The following is a 20,394-nucleotide window of genomic DNA, read 5'->3' as shown; positions in this document are numbered from 1 at the left end:
AGTTCTTTATTTTTACTTCCACCTTATTTAAAAAAAAATTCAATTTACTTGCGCAGATCACATTATTGGGGGAACAAACCTTGAAATTATTTATAGTTCTTTTATATTACAAAGACCTGGCATTTGTGTGACTTTTTATATGCACTGTAACTGTGAGTTAAAATTCCCGTTTATTTTTGTGCATTTCAGTCTGAACTTTTTTAAAATTTTCACTTAAAAGCCAAGTGTCATCCCTATAAATATTCTAAAATAGATATTGTAATGAAAAATACATAGAACATTATTCACTTAAATGTCTATATGAAAAAATAAATGTGAGGGGAGAGGGCGTTATCCATGCACAAAGTTGCAGAAGTGTCATTCTACGACCATTTTGGCTGCATCTTTTTTCCGTGACATCACGCGGACATTTGCCAATGAAAACACGCGGTGGACCCTATTATGGGAGATGAACACGCCCCCTCTGACACTGAAGCTATTTTCGAAAAGGAGAACACCACACAACTGAGTGAAGTTACCGGGGCAATATTACACTATTGTTCTGAGCCAAATTGAGATGATACGCCTCCCCGTCCGATCTACTTCCGTGGTGGAGATGAGCCAACGCGGCTCATCGCAGCCGGCCGGTGTGCCTCATTTTCGGCGCCGAGGTGGCTTATCACGGAGCCAAGCTGTGCTGCTTTAGGGGGTTGTTCATAGCCGCCGCAGTACGCGAAGCGACGCAACAGCCCAACAACCGTCCAACGCACACAGACACATTTCGTACGCGGATCTTTTGTTACGTTATGAGAGACCGGTTACCTGGTCCGCCCCAAACTATTATTTTTTTTTTTAGTAGCTGGATACAGACCTACCTGTCGTTTGGAACCCACGAAGCTCTCGTCTTCTGCACCCATGCAATTCATTATTCACGACGAACCAGGTCTCTTGCAAACTTATGAAGGGTAAATCCATCCACCAGAGTGTTCAAGCAATGTCCAGCAATGCAACGAGCCGGCATTTTGGCTAACATGAAGGAACAACGAGCTACCTTCCCGGAGGTAAAACTAATGTAAACAAACCTTTACATCACTTCCTGCTTCTTCTCGAAAACAAATCCCTTGAGAGGATTTTCATGGCGGGAGTTACAAAAAGCTCTATACGTCAAAATCATGTTTTGTGGTAAAAAACACATGGGCCCCTATTGGCTGCTGTTTTTTCATTAATAACATACTAAAAATCATCCATTTCATGACAGTGGCCTTTTAAGTAAAGGAGTTGAATGAGTACTTCTACTTTTACCAGAGTCGTGTATTGCCCAAGTATCTGTACCTCCCCTTAAGTACAGGGAGTACTTTTGCAACCACTGCTGGGTCATTACTTTGTAGAGATGTTCCACTTGGTCCCCTGTGGTAGAAGCCAACATTGTTCTTACTCCCCCAGCATTTGTGCATACCACAGAGTCCAGGATCCCATCTGTTCATGTCCTTCACAATGGCAACCCCCCCGATGCTAGGTTCCCACAGCACGTCTAGTTGCGAGTCTTCCCTCGCCTTCTCTGTCACTGTCAGTGTCGGCCATGTGCACTTTCTCCGACATGCCACAATAAAATGCACACACTGACACAATTGAGCAAAAGCAGAGATGCATATTTTGTACAAGTGGCTAAGGGATTAACTATGTGGGAAAATAATCCGAGTTTTTTTCATTTTATTTCTCACCATATATAGTCAATCGGGGCTGAGTTGCAAATAGACAATGTTTCTGCAGGACATAATAAAAACCTCTAAAAATTAACTTTCAGCTTTACCCACCAATCTAGGCTTTTAACACTGGATTCCAAAGTTGGCTTCCAACTTCAACTTTTAATGTGAGCTCTAATAGTAGAACAAAGGAAAACCAATGTTAGCATCTGACAGCTCCAAAGTTAGCCTCAAGATTTGCTTCCATCATTAGCCTCCGATAGTAGCTTTCGATGTTCGTTTCTGAAGTTACCTTCCAACTCAAATGTTAGTGCGAAGAAAGACTAACGTTATGGCCTGACATTACTTCCAAAGTTAGCTTCAAATATTAGCCTCTTCTAATGTTAGCTGTAATGTAAGGAAGACCAACGTTAACATCCTACATTATATCCAACAATACCTTCCAACTGCCAATCAGAATCATATTTATTTACCATGTATGTCAAAAACACACAAGGAATTGGTCTCTGGTCGATAGAGCTGACTTTAATTGGAGACTCTCAATTGCCCTTCAAGTGTGACTGTGAGTGTGAATGTTGTCTATTTCAATGAGCTCTGCAATTGGCTGGTAACCAACTCAGCGTGTACCCTGGCCCCTGCCCAATGGCAGCTGGGATAAGCTCCAGTACTTCCATGCCCCTTGTGTGGATAAGCGGCTCAGAAAATGGATGGATGGAAAGATAGAGCTGTTCCAGAAGAACAACAGTCAATTGACAGAATACTTTTGAGACGTTACAGAGCAATAAAAGTTTAGCAATAATGTGTTAATGGTGGGACTTTTTTTTTTAGACTGTTGGAAATTAATAATCGAACAATAGTCCGGTGCAATGACCATTGTGAAAAGGGCCCAGAGACTCCAAGAAATCTATGCAATTTAAAGTGACTAATAGTGCGGTAATCTGGGGCAATGTCAATTTTGCAAATGTTGCAGATGTGACTCAGGCACATGAATGGCCAGTATTGCTCAACAACAGATATGTAAAAAGTGCAGCATGGTGAGACTACTAAAGTGAGTGAATGTGCAGTGTATAATTAGACTGCAAGTATTGGGCGAATATTTTCATAAAATAAATAAAGGCGGCACACGTATAGAGCGTAGGCCTCACAGTTCTGAGGACCGGGGTTCAAATCCCGGCCCTGCCTGTGTGGAGTTTGCATGTTCCCCCTGTGCCTGCGTGGGTTTTTCTCCGGGCACTTCGGTTTCCTCCCACATCCCAAAAACATACATTGATTCAAGACTCTTAATTATGCCCGTTGGTTGGCTGGCAACTTGTTCAGGGTGTACTCTGCCTCTTGCCCGATGACAACTGGGATAGGCTCCAGGACTCCCATGACTCTTTTGAGAATAAGCGGCTCAGAAAATGGATGGATGGAATAATAATACAATATTCAGGTTAAAAAAAATAACAAGAGCTAACATTGGGCAGCTAAAATGGTTTGCAATAAGTAGAAGTAATTTCATATAATTTTGGGGCTCAACACAGATGTTTCAGCAACATGCTGGCAAGTGTATTTTTTATCCTGTTTGTCAAAGAAGGGTGGAAGTCGCAGGAGGTCTCAGATGTTGAAAGAAGTAGCCCTGCATGACACCTGATGAAATGAAAACAAGTCAGGCCCTTGATAACACCAGCAAGACTACCTGCATCACCCATTCTCAATTAGTGCTTGCCACCAACAGCCAGATGGGGCGTGGGCGTAGTCTAAATGTAAGAACTACGAGGGTGAGGCTCTCTTTTCCCCTCTCTACTAGTGACAGGACTTTCGGACATGGTATGGCCTGGAATTCTGTGTGTGCGTGTGTGGTGTGTGTGTGTCTGATAACTTGGTCTCATACTATTTGGACATAAATACGTGACAAATTGCAACAAGTGTGAGTTTGTGTTCAGCTGTCATTCATTAGAAAAGCAACAAATGGAGCAGGAGTAGTGGCGATAGTTGTTCAATAAGCATAAAGAATATATGCACACTTCCAAAATACTACCTGAAGGAATGCCTAGAAGAGGTTGTGACCAGAATGTGGAGGGTCCAAGAGAATTTTGCATGCGCTTGTCTTAGTTCTGGCGGCGTACAATTTCTCAAGGGTGGGTACCGACAATCTTTTCAAAAGTTTTAATTATCCAGTGGAGTCAGAGTTTGTCCTTTTCCTAGCAGCACTAAAAGAGAATGTGATGGAAGAACACAGGATTGATTGTACTGCTGTGTAGAACTTCCCCACCAGCTCCTGTGGCAGGTTGTGCTTTCTCAGGAGCCACAAGACGTACATCCTCTGCTGCGCCTTTTTGAAGATGGAATTGATGTTGAGTTTCCACTTCAGGTCATGAGAGACTCATTCCTGGGAACTTGAAGGTCTTGACGGGGGAACTGTAATACCTACCAGAGGGCGGCAGGTTAAAAAGGTGGTGACCAGGTTGGGAAGAGTCTGAGCAATGTTAGTAGCACTGGTATGGTAGCAAGAGCTGGTAATCTCCTCTAGAGGGAGCAGAGAGGAGCCAATGATATTCTGGGCGCTGTTAATCACTCTTTGCAGAGCTCTCATGTCCACTCTTGTACACCCAGCATATCTCACTGATGCAGCATGCAAAATGCTCTCCACAGTGGTTCTGTAGAAAGCGAGCAGCATCTTACCTTCTAGAGTGTTCTTCCTGACCACACACAGGAAGTGGAGTCGCCGCTGGGCCTTTCTCACCAACACCGTGATAGTTACGGTGCAGGTGTGTTTGTCTGATATGTGGGCTCCCAGAAATGTAAAAGAGTGGACCCCCTTCACACACTCCCCATTGATGAACAGTGGGGTTGGGTCCATGCCGAAGTTCTGGACTTCCTTCATTTTGGGGGTGTTTAGTGTGATGTTGTTTACTAAACACCACTTTGTCAGTTTTGGAATGTCATCTCTGTACTGTAAGCAGACCCATTGAGTTGAGTTGACTTGAGTTGAATGAGGGAGGGAGTGAGACCCTTATGTGATGTTCACCCAGCCTCTCAAAGCAATCCATGATCAGAGATGTGAGTGGGCCTGTCATAATTCAGACAGTCAATGCGTGCCTTTCTGGGGACATGATACTTATCGCAGATTTCAGGGAGGATGGGATGATTGATTGTTTCAGGGGAAAGGTAATGATTTTTGTGAAAACACAGGTCTGCTGATCAGCACAGGCTTTCAGTACCTTAAGCGGGCAGCCTTCCTGGTGTCCTGAGCACATGTCTCACTTTGTGTTCCTAAAGCGTCAGTGTACTGCTGATGGGATGTGGTTGTGGTGAGACTGAATCTGATCTATCAGTCTCAAGCAGGCAAAGAAATGGTTTAGATGCTCTCCCAGCGAGTCGTCCATTTTGGCACACATCTGGTTATTTTTGTTGTAGTTTGTGATCCCTCACACATCTTTTTTGACTGACTTTATGTGAAGCAATCCTAAAAGTTCCTTTTGTAGGCCGGCTTGGCCTCTTTGCTGCCTCATTTTAAGTCAGCTCTGGCAGTGCTGTGGTGTGCCTTGTCCCCTGACCTGAAGGCGCTGTTACAGCGTCTCAGGAGTACCTGAGTCTCCCTGGTGATCCAGGGTAAGTGATCGGGAAAAACCCAGATCCATCTGTGACAGATACAGTGTCCATGGAGTTTTAGATATAGGAAAGAACACTATGTGTGTATTTATGGATGGTCTGGTGTTCAAGTAATTCCCATACAGTGAGTGAAAAACAGTTCTGCAGCCGAGAGAGATCATTCTCAGGCCATGTTGTAATTGTCTTTGTTTGTGGCTTTGTTCATTTTAGTAAGGTGATGTATGTGGGGTGATGGAAATGCAATCGTGATCAGATCCAGCAAGCTGTGAATGGGGGTGGCACTGTCTGCTTGTTTAATGTAGGAGTAGACATGGTCCAAGGTTTTATCTCCTCTAGTGGGACACTTCACATCATGGACGAATTTCTGGAAAACACTCTTAAACATTCTTGATTGAAGTCACCAGCAACAATAAACACTCCATTGGGATGGGCGAGCTGCTGTTTGTTTGTTTAGAGTTGAAAGCAGAGAGCTAAGTGCTGTGCTAACGTTATCATCCGATGGGATGTAAAAATCTACCACAATGACAACAGTTAGCTGACTTGGTAGATTAAAAAGGTCTGTATGAGACGACAAGAACCCCTAAATCAGGAGAGCATTGGGTGTCGAGGATCCTGTGGTTGCATTACCAGCCATTGTGCACAAAAACACAAAGTTCCCTTTCTCTGCTCTTACCGGAAACTTTGATTCTGTCCTGTCGGTGTAGCATTGGGAATTCATGAATGTAGCCACATCTCTGTGAAGAAAATAACTGCAGTTCCAGACAAACCTGTTTGTGGCCAGTTGCAACTCCAATTTGTCCATTTTGTTGCATGCATTACTCAGAAAGATGCTTGGTAGTAGTTGTCTGTGACGTTGTTTCTTTAGTGTGGCAGCCAGGCCTGACTAGCAGCCTTGCTTTTGCTTTCACTCCGTCTGCCATCTCTGTCGCTTGCTGGGTAGACCGACTATCCACGGAGATGTCCTCTGGAATAGTGTTTTTTGCTCTATAGTCAAGTAGTGATTGATAGATTATACTTCAGTCCCAGATTAATCAGATCCTGGAAACCATAGATTGTGTTTTTGCAAAAATCTACAAATGACACCAAAATAATTAAAAAGTAAAAGCACCATACTGGAGTGCTAAGAGGTGCTGCACCCATGTGTGTCTATCTTGCATAGATAAATAATTCATGACCACTGATATCAGGGTTTGCAGGTTTCTTGGGGACTAGGATGATGGTGGAGCATTTGAAACAGGATGCTACATCACACAGTTCCAGGGATCTATTGAAGATATTTATGAAGACTGGAGCATGCTAGTCTCTGCAGGCTTTGAGGGAGGATAGGGACAGAAGCTCTGGGCTAGCTACTATGTTAATCTTTTGTTGTTTGAAGATACTGTATGTCTCACATCCTGTTCGTGGATCAAGTCAAATCAAGTCAAGTCAAGATGGTTTTCAGTGGTGTGGCTGGGTGTGAAAATGTTCTTTTCAAATCCACAGTCGAAGGTCTTCATGTCCAGTCTTTTATTCCTCTCAGCTTGGGGGGTTGATCGCTTGTAATTAGTTAGCAATCGTAATGCATGCCAGACTGATTTAGTCATTAGTGGGAATTATTTTTCTAACTTTACTGCATGGTTTCTCTTTGCAATGTTAAGTTCTTCACATTAGAAACCAGTCAGCTGGTTTCTCGTGCGATTATACAGTGCTTGATCCCCACTTTGATATGTGTCCACTTTAGACTGGCGAAGTTCGCTTAAGTTTGGCAGAGAACAGCAGCTTCTTGTTATTGAAGGTGTTAAATGACTTTGTTGGTACACACACCTCTTCACAAAAATGTATGTTAAATGTGACAGTGTCCATATATTCATCCAGCCTGCCATCTGAATTTTCAAACACATTCCAGTCTGTGCAGTTTAGACAGCTTAAAGATTCCATCATTGCTTCATTGGTCGACTTTTTCACTGTCTTCACCATAGGTTTCACGCATTTCAGTCCTTGCCTGTATGTTAGGATTGGCTCAATTAAGCAGTGTTCAGACGAGCCCAGGGCTGCACGAGATATGGCATGATATGCGTTACTTAGCGTAGTATAGCTGTGGTCCGAAATGTTATTTTCCCTTGTACTGCTTGCATTTAGGGAGTTAGTGGATGAGATTAGCTTTGTTAATATCCCCAAGAATAATGAGGGTTAAGTCTGGGTGTTTTTTATCCATTTTGTTTACTTGTTTAGTGAACGTTAGCATTGCAGTGTTCATTTTAGCTTGAGGAGGAATGTAAACACCAGCGAGAATGAAGGATGCAAACTCATGAGGCGAGTAGAATGGCTTATAGTTAAAAAACAGGGACTCTAAATCTGGGCTGCAGTGAGTGCTGAGCTCCCTTAACGTCAGTACACCATTTTACGTTGATATGGAAGCATATCCCAGCACCTTTTGTTTTCCCCGATAACTCAGTGACGCATTCTGCCCGGTTTAGATGGAAACCCGGAAACATTAGGGCCCCATCGGAGATGCATTCACAAAGCCAAGTCTCCATAAAGCATAGGGCGGTGGAACATCCAAAGCCTTCCTTTACTGGTCTTTGTCAGAAGATGTAGCTCGTCCATTTTGTTAGGTGGGGAATGTAGATTCACAAGGTAGATCAACAGAAACGGCAATCTGTTCACCTTTCGTCATCGCGTCGCCCTACACCACAAATGGTAGACCACCTCTCCCGGTGAGTAACCCGGAGGCGGGGGGTGGGGGTGAATAGCAGAGATTTTAAAACTTTTGTGAAAGAAAGTACAGGGTGGACTCCCTAATGTTTGGCAAGTCTTCCTTTGTATAAGTGAGTAGCATCATGTCTCCAAATGTTACCTCCAAAATTAGCTTCCAATGGTATCTTCCAAAATTAGTTTGCAATGTTACCTCTAAGGTTGGCGCTGAAGAAGACTAAGACAAGACCGGACAGTCACATAAAAATAACAGGTGCCGACACACCCCCACACACTGAGCGACTGTATGGATGACCTCACGAGAGAACCTGTATTGGCATGTATATATTGGACTTCATCACATTAGTTCAGGAGGAAGTGGGTAGCTAAAGCGAGAGAACATAGGTGAGGATTAAAGAGAGAGCAGATATATCATTTTGGGGCGTTCAATGTCCTGTTCACTTAAAATCCGGAAATATAGTTTTTGAGTTAGTTGAACCCTCTGTACAATTTGATTGGCCATAAAATGTAACACTGCATCAGTATGCACTGGCAATCCAAATTTTAAATCGCGGGCATAAACAAGCAAATCCAATTTGTCTCTATGTGCCCTGCGATTGGCTGGCAACCAGTTCAGGTGTACCCTGCCTCCTGCCTGTTGACAGCTACAATAGGCTCCAGCACTCCCCACGACCCTCGTAAGGATAAGCGGCAAAAGAAAATGGATGAATGTTTTATCATACTCCATGTCAAGACTACCACAAATTGAATAATTCATTGGGTACTAGAGAGGGGTAAAAGGAATGTACTGACCACATGATCATGGACACCATGGTCATGATGATCTCGTTGAGGATGTTGAAGAAGTCGCACATGATTTTGCTGCGCTCGCCCATTCTGCCCATACAGATGCCAAAGGTGATGAAAAAGCCGATTAAGCCTGAAGAGACAGACCAACACAATCAAGACTTATTATATAATTATTGAAAAAATGTCTGTTTAAAAAGATAAGGAGTCAGTTGAGAAAAACATAAAACAAAAAAAAAACAAGCAGGCTTAGTTAAGCATGTATACATAAATTATGTGGCGTTGCATTGCAAAATCAAAAGGCATTGGAATATGCTTCTATATCAATTAGAAATGGTGCACGGTACAAACTGCAACCTGCTTTCTGAGTCATTGTTCTTGAAATGTAAGCCATTTTACTCGCCGCGTAAGTTCGCCTCTTCATTCTCGTAGGTGTTTACATTTCGCCCCAAGCTAGCATGAACGCAGCACTGCTAACGCTAACCAAGCAGGTAAACGAGGTTGAGAAAAAACACCCAGAATCACCCCTCATTATCCTAGGATATTTTAACACAGCTAAACTCAACCCCAAACTCCCTTAATATAAGCAGCATGTCAAAAACACTTCAGATCATAGCGATACCACAATTAATCTGTCTGCTCATTGGTTGCTTCCCAATGTATGTATAATATCTGTGGCTTCCTCACTGCACTTGACAGCATACATCAGTTTACTTTTCTGCGTATGTGGTGTGTGGTCTTTGGGATGTACCACCCATTGTCTAGGTATCTTGCCAGATTTGAATTATACCAAAATGTTGTCTTGTTGAAAATCCTTTGCAGTTTCTAGAGACAGACGGAATGACATCTACCACTTTTTGACATCCACCTTGCTCCTCTCTCTTCTGTCATCTCCAAAGTGGAAATGCGTTCCAAAAAAGATGACTTATTGCCTGACATCCTCACGTGAGCTTCATGTTATTGTCCGTTGATTTTTTGTACTCCGTGAAGGCCTACACTTCTTGGCTTTTGATTTTAACCCATGTGGCATCCACATACCTGTACCAATGACTTGGAGTTGATCCTTTAAAGGATTTCAGAGCTCTTCTTTCCATATCATCCACATACAGGTTTGCTACAATGGGGGATACTGGGGAGCCTGTAGCACAAGCTGAGCAACCAAAAAGGTTCTCATGAATGGAAAATAGGATTGGAAAAAGTTCAAGCAAGTCGCATATGTTGTCAGGAACTGATTGTGGGGTTGGACCCAAAATGCACAACTCCGGAGAGCAGGTACAGTTCTGGGACGGTTTTTATTCGGTCCAAGGTTGATACACGGGGAGGTAGTCCAGACAGGCAGCAGCGTCAGAATCACAAGGTGAAGCGACAAGGTCGTCAACGAAACAGAGTTTGGCACACAAGAAATCAGAGACATGAACGAGGAACTTTGGGAACGTGATATCAAAATTCAACGATTTGGCAAAGTACAAGGTAAAACATGCGGCAAATGCAAGTACCTTGTCATGGTAGTCTGCTGTGCCAAGATTACTGTGAATCTCCTCTCATCTGCTCGCAAAACTGTGATGTTTTCATCGTGGCCAGTGATGCCAATGCTTTTCTTTTCTCTAGGGAGAGGTTGGAGTTTTGGCGTTCAAAAGTCCTGTAAACACTTACCCTTAGTTTTTCCCCTTCAGTTGCAGTTTGTTATTCCTAATAGCTAATTTGATCGCTGTGATGATATTAACTATTGGAAGTTGTGGTGTCAGGGTAACATTCTGATTGACTAGTGAAGTTGTCTCATGGACAAGTTTTTTACCCAGGAAATCTGTACTTCCTTATTAGTTAAGTTCCCATCTCTTTTTTTTGCTTCCATGTGAACAACTGTAAAGTGAAAGTGTTATGTTTTGCTTGTAATTTCTGAAACTTTCTTGTTGTGTTGCTTTGGTTTTGTTATGCTCATCCCAGCTTGTTCTTCTCTTATCCTGAGTAGATCCTGTAGTATATACAGTAGATGATATAAATGTTAGTTGAAAGTTAAGCTACAGACGTCTGATTTTTAAGGATTAATCATGGTTTTATTGGGTCTGTCTATTTCCAGCCAAACTGACTGCAGTCTTATAATGATTAGTCAAGACATACCGAATATATGTTGGTATACAGTACAAGGAAATTAAACATATCAATCTCACCCAGAACATTCATGCCCCATTTGTATTCCAGTTTCTTCCTGTTGACTACAATTGGTTCCGTTTGGTTTGTGGCCGCCACTACCACCTGTTTCAGCACCGTCTGGACCTTTAGTCAAAATAAACCAACCACACAATGACACAGTTTACCAAAAGTTAATGCATCACAAGAAAGGCAAAGACACCCATTAAACGAACTACCTGTTGGAAGCACGCCTGCACCAAGTTCTCCGGGAAGAGGTTGCGGATAAGGTCGAGGAAGGCGTCTAGACTGTTGACTTCCTGGGTCCTAGGGGGAGCAGAGGCAGAGGAGCCCCCCTTGAGCTTTGGGTTACCAGGGTGAATGCTGATCACCAGAATGACGCCCAGGATGGCGGCGATGATGGTCGTGCTCATGTAGTACACCATAGCTCTGCTGCCCATCCTGCCACTGGAACGAGCATCCAGACCTGCCAAACCTGAAACGTACAAAGGTGGACAATTTATTATTTGAAGTTTTTCCCTGCAACTAAAATCTGTAGGTCAGACATGTCCAAAGTCCGGCCCCCGGGCCAATTGCGGCCCGTGGACAAATTTTTACCGGCCCGCGGCCTCTATCATGAAATCAATAATATGCGGCCTGCCAGCACTGTTGACCACAGTATAAAATACATGTGTACAAAAAGCTATTTTTCATATTTTTCATTTCACCAGAAGATGGCAGTAGCCCTGTGGCCGCACTCTGGCCGCCGTGACCCTTGACCTTGCGTGATTGTTTCAGCCCAGCCCATTTCTAACATGGCGTCTGTAAACAAAAAAAGGAAAGTTGACCGCGAGGGCCGCCGCTTCCAGGACAAGTGGAAATTTGAGTATTTTTTCACTGAAATACGAAATAACTGTGTCTGCCTAATTTTCCAAGAGACTGTGGCTGTTTTCAAGGAATTCAACATCAAGAGGCACTACCAGACGAAACATGCTAGCTATGACAAGCTAACTGGGAACAAACGCGGTGAAAAAGTGAAGCAACTGGAAGCTGTTTTAAGCTTTTTCACAAGAGTCCGTGAGTCAAATGAAAATGCCACAAAGGCAAGCTACGAAGTGGCAACGCTGATTGCAAAGCACTGCAAACCTTTCACTGAGGGTGAATTTATTAAAGACTGTGTAATGAAAATGGTTGAGAAAATTTGTCCCGCGAAGAAGCAAGAGTTTGCCAATATTTGCCTGGCTCGTAATACTGTGGTACGGAGAATTGAAGACGTTTCATTAGATATTAAGAGACAGTTAGAGGCAAAAGGAACTGAGTTTGACTTTTTCTCGTTAGCGTGCGATGAAAGCACGGATGCGTCCGACACCGCTCAGTTACTGATCTTTTTAAGAGGAGTGGACAATGACATGAACGTGAGTGAAGAGCTTCTGGACCTCCAGAGTCTGAAGGGCCAAACAAGAGGAACGGATTTATTTGTTTCTGTTTGTTCCACCGTAGATGACATGAAACTACAGTGGAATAAAGTCACCGGGATTATTACGGACGGCGCACCTCCCATGGCTGGCGATTATCAAGCCTTGTCTGTAACAAAGTCAGCGAAGAAGGAGGCAGCGCTATTAAACTCCACTGTATTATTCATCAAGAAGTTCTCTGTGCCAAATATATGAATATGATAATGTTATGAAACCGGTGATAAAGACTATTAATTATATTCGCTCCAAAGCGCTGTGCCACCGCCAGTTTCAACAGTTTCTTCTCGACATCCAGGCTGAATACGGAGATGTTTTGTATCACACCGATGTAAGGTGGCTCAGTCGGGGGTCTGCGCTGCAGCGCTTCTTCTCTCTCAGGGAGGAAATTGGACAATTCTTGACTAAAAAGGGACAACCCATGCCACAATTAAATGATCCTGTTTGGCTGGCTGATTTGGGATTTTTAGTTGACATAACGCGACATCTGAATGCGCTGAACACAAGCCTTCAAGGGCAAAATGCAGTGGTAAGCCAACTGTATTCACACATCAAAGCCTTTCGGACCAAGCTGCTACTTTTCCAAAGACACCTGTCACAGGCGCAGCCCAATACCGCACATTTCCCGTCGCTGCAGGAAATTGTGACCAGTTTCCCACAGATCAATATCAGTGCGCAAATGACAAAGTATGCAGCAGACATCTCATCTCTGGTTGAGGAGTTTCAGCAGCGCTTTCGGGACTTTGCAGCTATTGAAAAGGAGATCACGCTTTTTTCCTCTCCTTTCTCCGTGGACCCTGATAACGCTCCAGACCACCTGCAACTGGAGCTTATTGAGCTGCAGTGTGACGCCGAGCATCGCAGTCGGCACCAACAGCTCCCTCTTGTCAACTTCTACCGCCATCTGGATGAAGGCAGGTTCCAAGCAATTCGGACATTTGCTAAGAAAATGCTGAGCTTGTTTGGCTCCACATACATGTGCGAGAAGACATTCTCCGTTATGAACATTAACAAGAGCCGCATGAGGACGAGACTGAGTGACTCTCACCTGCGTGACGTCTTGCGCATCAAAACCACTGCTCTTGAGCCAGACATGGACTACATACTGCAGTCAAGATCCCAGTATCACCCTTCACATTAGTGCAGGCAAGACCTTTGTTAAGTCCTCTGAGTTGAATAAATTCTTAAATCTCAGTTAATTAATTTTTTTGTGATGGTCAAAATCACAGTTTGAATATGCAGTGATCATTGTTTTGTTTTCAGCACTTTTCCTACAGTGAGCATATAATAGTGAATAATATGTAATGTTTCACATGAACTTAGATATCCTTTATAGTTTTCTTAATTTTTTGTGGTTTGTGATTTCGGTAAAAACCTAAATGTAAAAAAAAATGTAAAAGTAAAAGTATGCCATTTGTAATTAAATTAAAAAAAATCCCAAAAAGTTAATTTGTATTTAATGTTAATGGTTCAAAGAATGTCAGGCTAAATAGTCGGCCCCCACACATTTTCACCTTACCAAATCTGGCCCTCTTTGCAAAAAGTTTGGACACCCCTGCTGTAGGTTGTCATCTTCACTTAATTTCAGATACTATCCAGCTTTAAACCTCTGAAATTGTTTTACGATTCAAACAAAGTTGCACTAAGTTGGGTGTAATTTCTAACTTCAATTGTAACAACGATGTGGTCACTGAGGCAAAAACTCGGACATGGGAGGAGTTTGCTGAGGCCATAGAGAAGGAGGACTTCCGGATTGGTTAGAGGAATTTCTGGTCCACCATCCAACGACTCAGGAGGGGAAAGCAGTGCACCATCAACATTGGGTAAAGTGAGTTTGGGAAACTGCTGATCTCAATTGGGAAGATGTGAGTCGGTGGGGAGAATAACTCGAAGATTTATTCAATTCCACTGACATGCCTTCAAATAAGGAAGGAGAGTCTGGGGTCATTTAGGCGGGCTAGGGCCGATCTACGTCCCTACCATTACCTAAGGTCATGAGCTGTGGATCATCACTGAAATGAATTTCATCCATAGGGACCAGTATTGTCCTTAAAGATAGGGTGAGATGCTTCATCCAGGAGGGGCTCAGAATAGAGCCACTGCTGCCATCTGATTAGGCTGCCACTCTGGTGAGATGTTCCAGGTACGTCCCGCTGGATGGAGACCACGGGCATGACTCAGGACATGATGGAGAGACTACATCTATCGGTTGGGCTGGGAATGACTTGGGATCCCTTTGAAAGAGCTGGATTAAGTGGGTGGGGAGAGGGAAGTCTGCGCTTCCCTGCTAAAGTTATTGCCCCCGCAACCTGACCGAGAATAAGCAGAAGAAAATGGATGGACGAATGGATGTAAGAAAGCATAACTAGATCTTGGATTTTTAACCAATCTTTCTTATAATGAATTTGTACAATAAACAAGCAAATCCAAATTATGAGTCATGAGCCTTCAGTGTAGTACCATTTTATGCTACAACAATTCTGGGCAGCATTGAGTTCAACTGGAAGAGATGTACGATCATTCTCATTGACCACAGAGAATATACAGCATCATTCGGCTCACGGCATGATTGCCTCAGTCTTTTTAACTTTCTGTTTCAATATCAATGAAAAATACCAATATGTTTCCTAAAAAGTATCAATTTTGATTGTTTTCCAAAAATATTCAAATATGGCTTAGGCAACGAGGCTATCATGCTGATGATATCCCTGGGAATTTTGTTGGATGGTCATTTCTGTTGCTGCTGCGTGCGTTTTAAAGTAACAGCTGTTTAAGCTTTCTAATTTCAGTCATGTCTATGCTAATTTACCATCTGTTATCTTTCTCATTGTACAGTATGTTAGCCATTAAGCTCGCAATTACTTGGTCACTATGGTTTGGTTGAACACTGGTGTTTAAATACATATTGATTAATTAGCTTTTGTTTGATGTGTCAGTTTTACAGTATATTTCTACTTAGAGAGACAAACAAACTGCTTTATTAGGAGAACTGTCCCAGTGTGCTATCCTTTCATTTCCTCAAAGTGATGTTTATCAATAATATAATGTAATAATAATAATATTTATATTATTTAATAATAATAATATTTTATCTATAATAATATTCAATTTATTGACAGTGAGAAAAATTTGCTCAGGAATACGTGGAAAATGTGTTTTGATAAGTTTAAGTGTGCTTGAATACAATGGGTTTTTTTCAATTTGTTTTTTCATACGGCAGATTTTCAGCCATTACAGATGGGTGTAAAACGTATCCCCCTCGATGAAAGGAATTTTGGGGTTCCTGTATTTTGATTTTGTAATTTTGTGTAATGAATTAAGAAAATGAAAATAGTAAAAAAAAAAATACCATGAATATAAATACTTAAAAAAAATTTGCTTTTTGCTGGCCCATGACCTGAGTGGTACAATCACTGCCTCAATTTGAGTTGTAAAAAATACAGTTTATGATTTTAAAAACAACATCCAAGCAGAAGAGGAGGCTCAGTGTCACCTGTGATTAGGCTGGAAATAATGAGAGGCAGGATGAGCATCTTAAGCATCCTCATGAGAATCTCTCCAGGGAAGGAGACCATGGTGAGGGTCGAGCTATCTGTCACCTTCATGTAGCGCAGCAGCATGCCCAACACCGCTCCCATCACCACACCTAAAACATGATTACAACATCTTATTAGTAGTATTATCACTATCTCACACATTGCAACAGACACATATATTGGGACACAGCTAACTTATTTAATTTTCATTAAATAAATAGAAGCAGTTGATTACAAATAATGAACAGTGGGCCACACGGTGAAGCAACTGGTAAGGGCATTGGCTTCACAGTTCTGAGAATGAGGGTTCAAATCCCGGCCCAGCCTCTGCAGAATTTGCATGTTCTCCCTGTGCGTGCGTGGGTTGTCTCCAGGCACTCCGGTTTCCTCCCACATCTCCAAAACATGCATTAATTGGAGACTCTAAATTGTCCCTAGGTGTGATTGTGAGTGTGATAGTTGCTTGTCTCGATGAGCCCTGCAATTGGCCGGCAACCAGCTCCTTCCCAATGAAGGTTAGAATAGGCTCCAGCACTCCTGTGACCCTTGTGAGCACTTGTCATCTCTAAAGTTAATGCCATTTTAACTTGTTATTCCTAATGGACAAGATTTTAAATTAATGTAAATACCGGAAATTTGAAACACCCATCCATTTTCTGGGCCACTTATCTCCACAAGGGTTCGCGGGAGTGCTGGAGCTCATTCCAGCTACAGTATCTTCAAGTAGTAGGTGGGGTACAGCCTGAATTGATTGGCAAACCAATTGCAGGGCACATAGAGACTGACAACAGTCGGATTCACAATCACACCTAGGGGCTCCAATCAATGAATGTTTTTGGGAGGTGGGAGGAAACCAGAGTGCCTGGAGAAAACCCACGCAGGCATACGGAGAACAAGCAAATTCTTCACAGGGGGCCTGGGATTTCAACCCCAGTCTTCAGAACTGTGAGGCCAACGCTCTAAGCAGTTGCACCATCGTGCCGCCTAATATTAAAACTATTGAGCAATTTTTTTTTAAAATCTAAAAACATCGGTTGATAATACATACATCCGCTTCCTGTACAACTGATCTTCAGTAGGGTCGCAAATGTCCTGATTCCTATCTCAGCTGACTCTGAGCGAGAGGCAGGGTACACCCTGAACTGGTTGCCATCTAATCTCAGGGTGCATTAATAAAAGCACATAGCCTAAAACCCTTCTAAATAATTGTTATTCCTGAAGATTAAGTAATCAGTTTTTTAATTATTTTTATTGTCCATTATTTTATTTTTCTATTTCATTAAAATTTAACTTAATTCAAAATAGTTGGCCCTCAATTTAACTTTTTCAATTTAAATCTCAATCCTTTTTAATGGGATGCATTGAGCACTGATTGATGAGAACTATCTAAACCAAATCACATATGAACATACACTATCTCAATGCTTTCGTTCCAAGTTCGATTTCCAAGTGACAAACAGGTGCACTGTAGGGAGTATATGTTTATTTGCAAACAGCTCAGTGAGGTGTATTCCTTCAACTACCAAGAAAAACATGAAATCCTGAAAATAGCGCATACCCATAACGGTGAGACCCAACAGGAGGTTGTGGGTGTTGCGGCTGCAGTGGCCGGCATCTTTGTAGCCGACGTCCGTGCTGTCATCCTGCCGAGTTTCATCTCCTGCCTTGGGCTTGTTGGCATTGGACTTGTTGACTGTGGTCTGGTTTGTCATCCTGCCTGTGGACAAGGGGGGGAAAAATGAAGCAAAAGATTAAGGCCATGTACGGGGTATACCTTAGCATCAGTGTGTTGTAGGGCTGCTAGATTACAGCCAAAATAGTAATCACAAATATTTCGAAAAATACTCTTATCCCAATTATTAATCCTAATTATTCCTGATGTTAGAGAAGAATCCATCTATCCATCCATTTTCTTAGCCGCTTATCCTCACAAGGGTCGCGGGAATGCCAGAGCCTATCTCAGCTGTCAAAGGGCAGGAGGCAGGGTACACCCTGAACTGGTTGCCAGCCAATCGCAGGGCACATAGAAACAATCACTCGCACTCACAATCACACCTAAGGGCAATTTAGAGTGTCCAATGAATGTATGTTTTTGGGATGTGGGAGGAAACCGGAGTGCACGGAGAAAACCCACACAGGCACGGTGAGAACATGCAAACTCCACACAGGTGGGGCTGGGATTTAAACCCTGGTCCTCAGAAATGTGAGGCCAACGCTGTACAGCTGATCTACCGTTCTGCCGTTAAAAAGCTATTAAAAAAAAAAAAAGAAAACAGCCTGCACGACCACTTTCACTGAAGGAAACGACCAAAATTGAACAAGATCTCGGTCATTCTGGTATAGTGTAGAACATTTCTCCTTTGACTACTTTTTTTTTTCCTGTTCGTCTGTTAGGTCAAGCAGAATCATGGGTTTGTATCCTTTTTATGCCAGAACATTTTTACAGTCACACAGTGTAGTTTTTAAGATGAGGTACCGGGTTAAATCTCGGACCCGCCTGTATGGAGTTTGCATGTTCTCCCCGTGCCTGCACGGGTTTCCTCCCACATCCCAAAAACATGCATTCATTGGACACTCTAAATTGCCCTTAAGTGTGATTGTGAGTGCGACTGTTTGTCTCAATGTGCCCTTTGATTGGCTGGCAACCAGTTCAGGGTGTAACCTGCCTGCTTCCCGTTGACAGCTGGGATAGGCTCCAGCATTCCCGCGACCATCGTGAGGATAAGCAGCAAAGAAAATGGATATATATATATATATATATATATTTACACACACACACCAGTTTGCAGTACAAAAATGTTAGTGAACCCTTTTATAGGCCATTTAATTGGTCATCTGCAAGCATTTCTTTTTGACCAACTTACTTCAATTCCCGTGGTTCAACACTGGATTGTTACGGAACACATTTCCCTCCCAACATTCACATGGTCTCCAACGCAACAAAAGCTCTGATTGTAAGCGCATCCGCTGTCTACAATTCAGACTCCCACCATCTCATGTAAACACATCTGGAGAGCAGCAACGTGAGCCAAGTGTACGTCATCGCTATGACTTTGCCCTTTCCAAACTGAGTATAATCCATCAGACAGGACGATTTCTGACACAAAAACAGCATTACCTGTCGACCTCAAACTCTCATCCTCCGAACCCTTTCGGAGTGATGTCCGATGATGAGACAGAGAACCTCCTGGCCAGTTTAATATCGGGAATGTAATCCTCCCGTTAAATGTGAGGCCAGGAGAGGAGTGTGGAGGGGGAGGCTCCTCTGTTGTAGTCTTCACAAATCCTCTTTTCCATCCTTATGTCATTCTTCGGTGCAATATTGTTTGCTGAACAGTGCAGTTACAAAGATGTGGCACAGGAGAAAGATGATAATCTAACATCACTACTACTTGTACTTTTTAGACAAAACTGTGTTAATCTATTACAGAGGCGAACGTATCAGGTTTATCGCCACAATGTAAACAAATAGTGTATCTCAGCCTCTACCTAGTAGACAACAGTTATTGGTATACTTGTGGCAGTATGTTAAACTCAACTGCAGTAGCATTGAGCAAACGTGAAAATTACTGTAATAAAGAGTTTTGCCAAATACAGTGGCATCTTGCAGTATGAGTTTAATGAATTCTGTGACTACACTTATAATAACACCATTAGAATGTAAAGAATTTAAGTTTGTCCTTCACGATGATGTCACGTCCCATCGGAAACGAGAGTAGGACCCAAATGCAGGAACTCGGAAGACGCAAAGTAGTTCAAGAAGAGACACGTTTATTGTATGCAGAGGTCGGGGATCGAGCAGGCAGTCCGGTGCAGCAGCGGTAGTTGTGACGTCGGGCGAAGAGAACAGATGAGCGGACAGGCAGGAGTCGGTACACGGGGAACAATCAACGCAGGCAGAAGTATCGAAGGAGTCAGGCTTACGGGGTTGGTCGGAGAACGGACGAAGGTCGGTACACACAGGTTCAATCAGGAATACGAGAGTGCTGTAACGGGACATAAAGCTCAACGAACTGGCGGAGGACCAGTCGTCTCCGGGTCCTATATATACGGGGGATGATCAGCCCGCATGAGGCACATTTGTGTGCCTCCCAATTAGTGCAGCCGCACGGGCACCCGCACAGCTTGTGCTGAAGCGGCAGGATCATGACAGATGAATTCATTGCAGCTCTCCGTAGACAAAGTTTCACAACAATTGAAGGTGACTCAGTATGTTGCAGTGAAAATGGTCGTTTTGCGCTTTTTTTGGTCCTTTTTTTAGCTGTTAGGTCAAACAGAATGGAGGATCTGTATCCCTTTTCTTTTGGAACAGTGCTATTGTGTTACATTGGCATTTTTGTGATTTTTCTTTTTTTTTAATATTATAAATGATTTTTATTGAGACTTGATCACTCAAACAGAACAAGGTTTCCAGAGGAGCAAGAAAACAAAGACAAAGAACACGGCAAAAAAAGAGAATAAGGGGGGGGGGGACATCATTACATACAGTATCAACAAGAAAGC

General features: G+C 42.8%; 2 protein-coding genes across 12 annotated transcripts in view; one reads left to right on the top strand and one right to left on the bottom strand.

Moving 5' to 3' along the window:
* slc1a9 (solute carrier family 1 member 9) overlaps nucleotides 1-20,394 on the bottom strand; it is a 75,426-nt gene that overhangs the window by 14,638 nt on the left and 40,394 nt on the right. For 10 of the 11 annotated variants that reach the window (XR_009798892.1, XM_061847010.1, XM_061847017.1 and 7 more), the window contains 5 exons: nucleotides 17,450-17,608; nucleotides 15,849-16,001; nucleotides 11,123-11,379; nucleotides 10,925-11,030; nucleotides 8,763-8,889 (listed from right to left, as the gene is read on the bottom strand). Coding sequence is in view for 10 of the 11 variants with exons in the window: in XM_061847010.1 (XP_061702994.1) it covers nucleotides 8,763-8,889; nucleotides 10,925-11,030; nucleotides 11,123-11,379; nucleotides 15,849-16,001; nucleotides 17,450-17,603 (797 nt within the window). In the remaining variant the exon portion in view is untranslated. The remainder of the gene's footprint in view (nucleotides 1-8,762; nucleotides 8,890-10,924; nucleotides 11,031-11,122; nucleotides 11,380-15,848; nucleotides 16,002-17,449; nucleotides 17,609-20,394) is intronic. The other variant, XM_061847019.1, reaches the window with a different exon arrangement.
* On the top strand, nucleotides 11,720-13,978 carry LOC133514920 (general transcription factor II-I repeat domain-containing protein 2B-like). The gene is made up of 2 exons (XM_061847026.1): nucleotides 11,720-12,298; nucleotides 12,384-13,978. Exon 2 carries the CDS (start codon nucleotides 12,567-12,569, stop codon nucleotides 13,494-13,496), a length of 930 nt encoding a protein of 309 aa, XP_061703010.1. The 5' UTR covers nucleotides 11,720-12,298; nucleotides 12,384-12,566; the 3' UTR covers nucleotides 13,497-13,978.

Source organism: Syngnathoides biaculeatus, chromosome 16 (assembly GCF_019802595.1).
Source record: "Syngnathoides biaculeatus isolate LvHL_M chromosome 16, ASM1980259v1, whole genome shotgun sequence".
NCBI lineage: Eukaryota > Metazoa > Chordata > Actinopteri > Syngnathiformes > Syngnathidae > Syngnathoides > Syngnathoides biaculeatus.
This window is presented reverse-complemented; position numbering and strand designations above follow the sequence as displayed.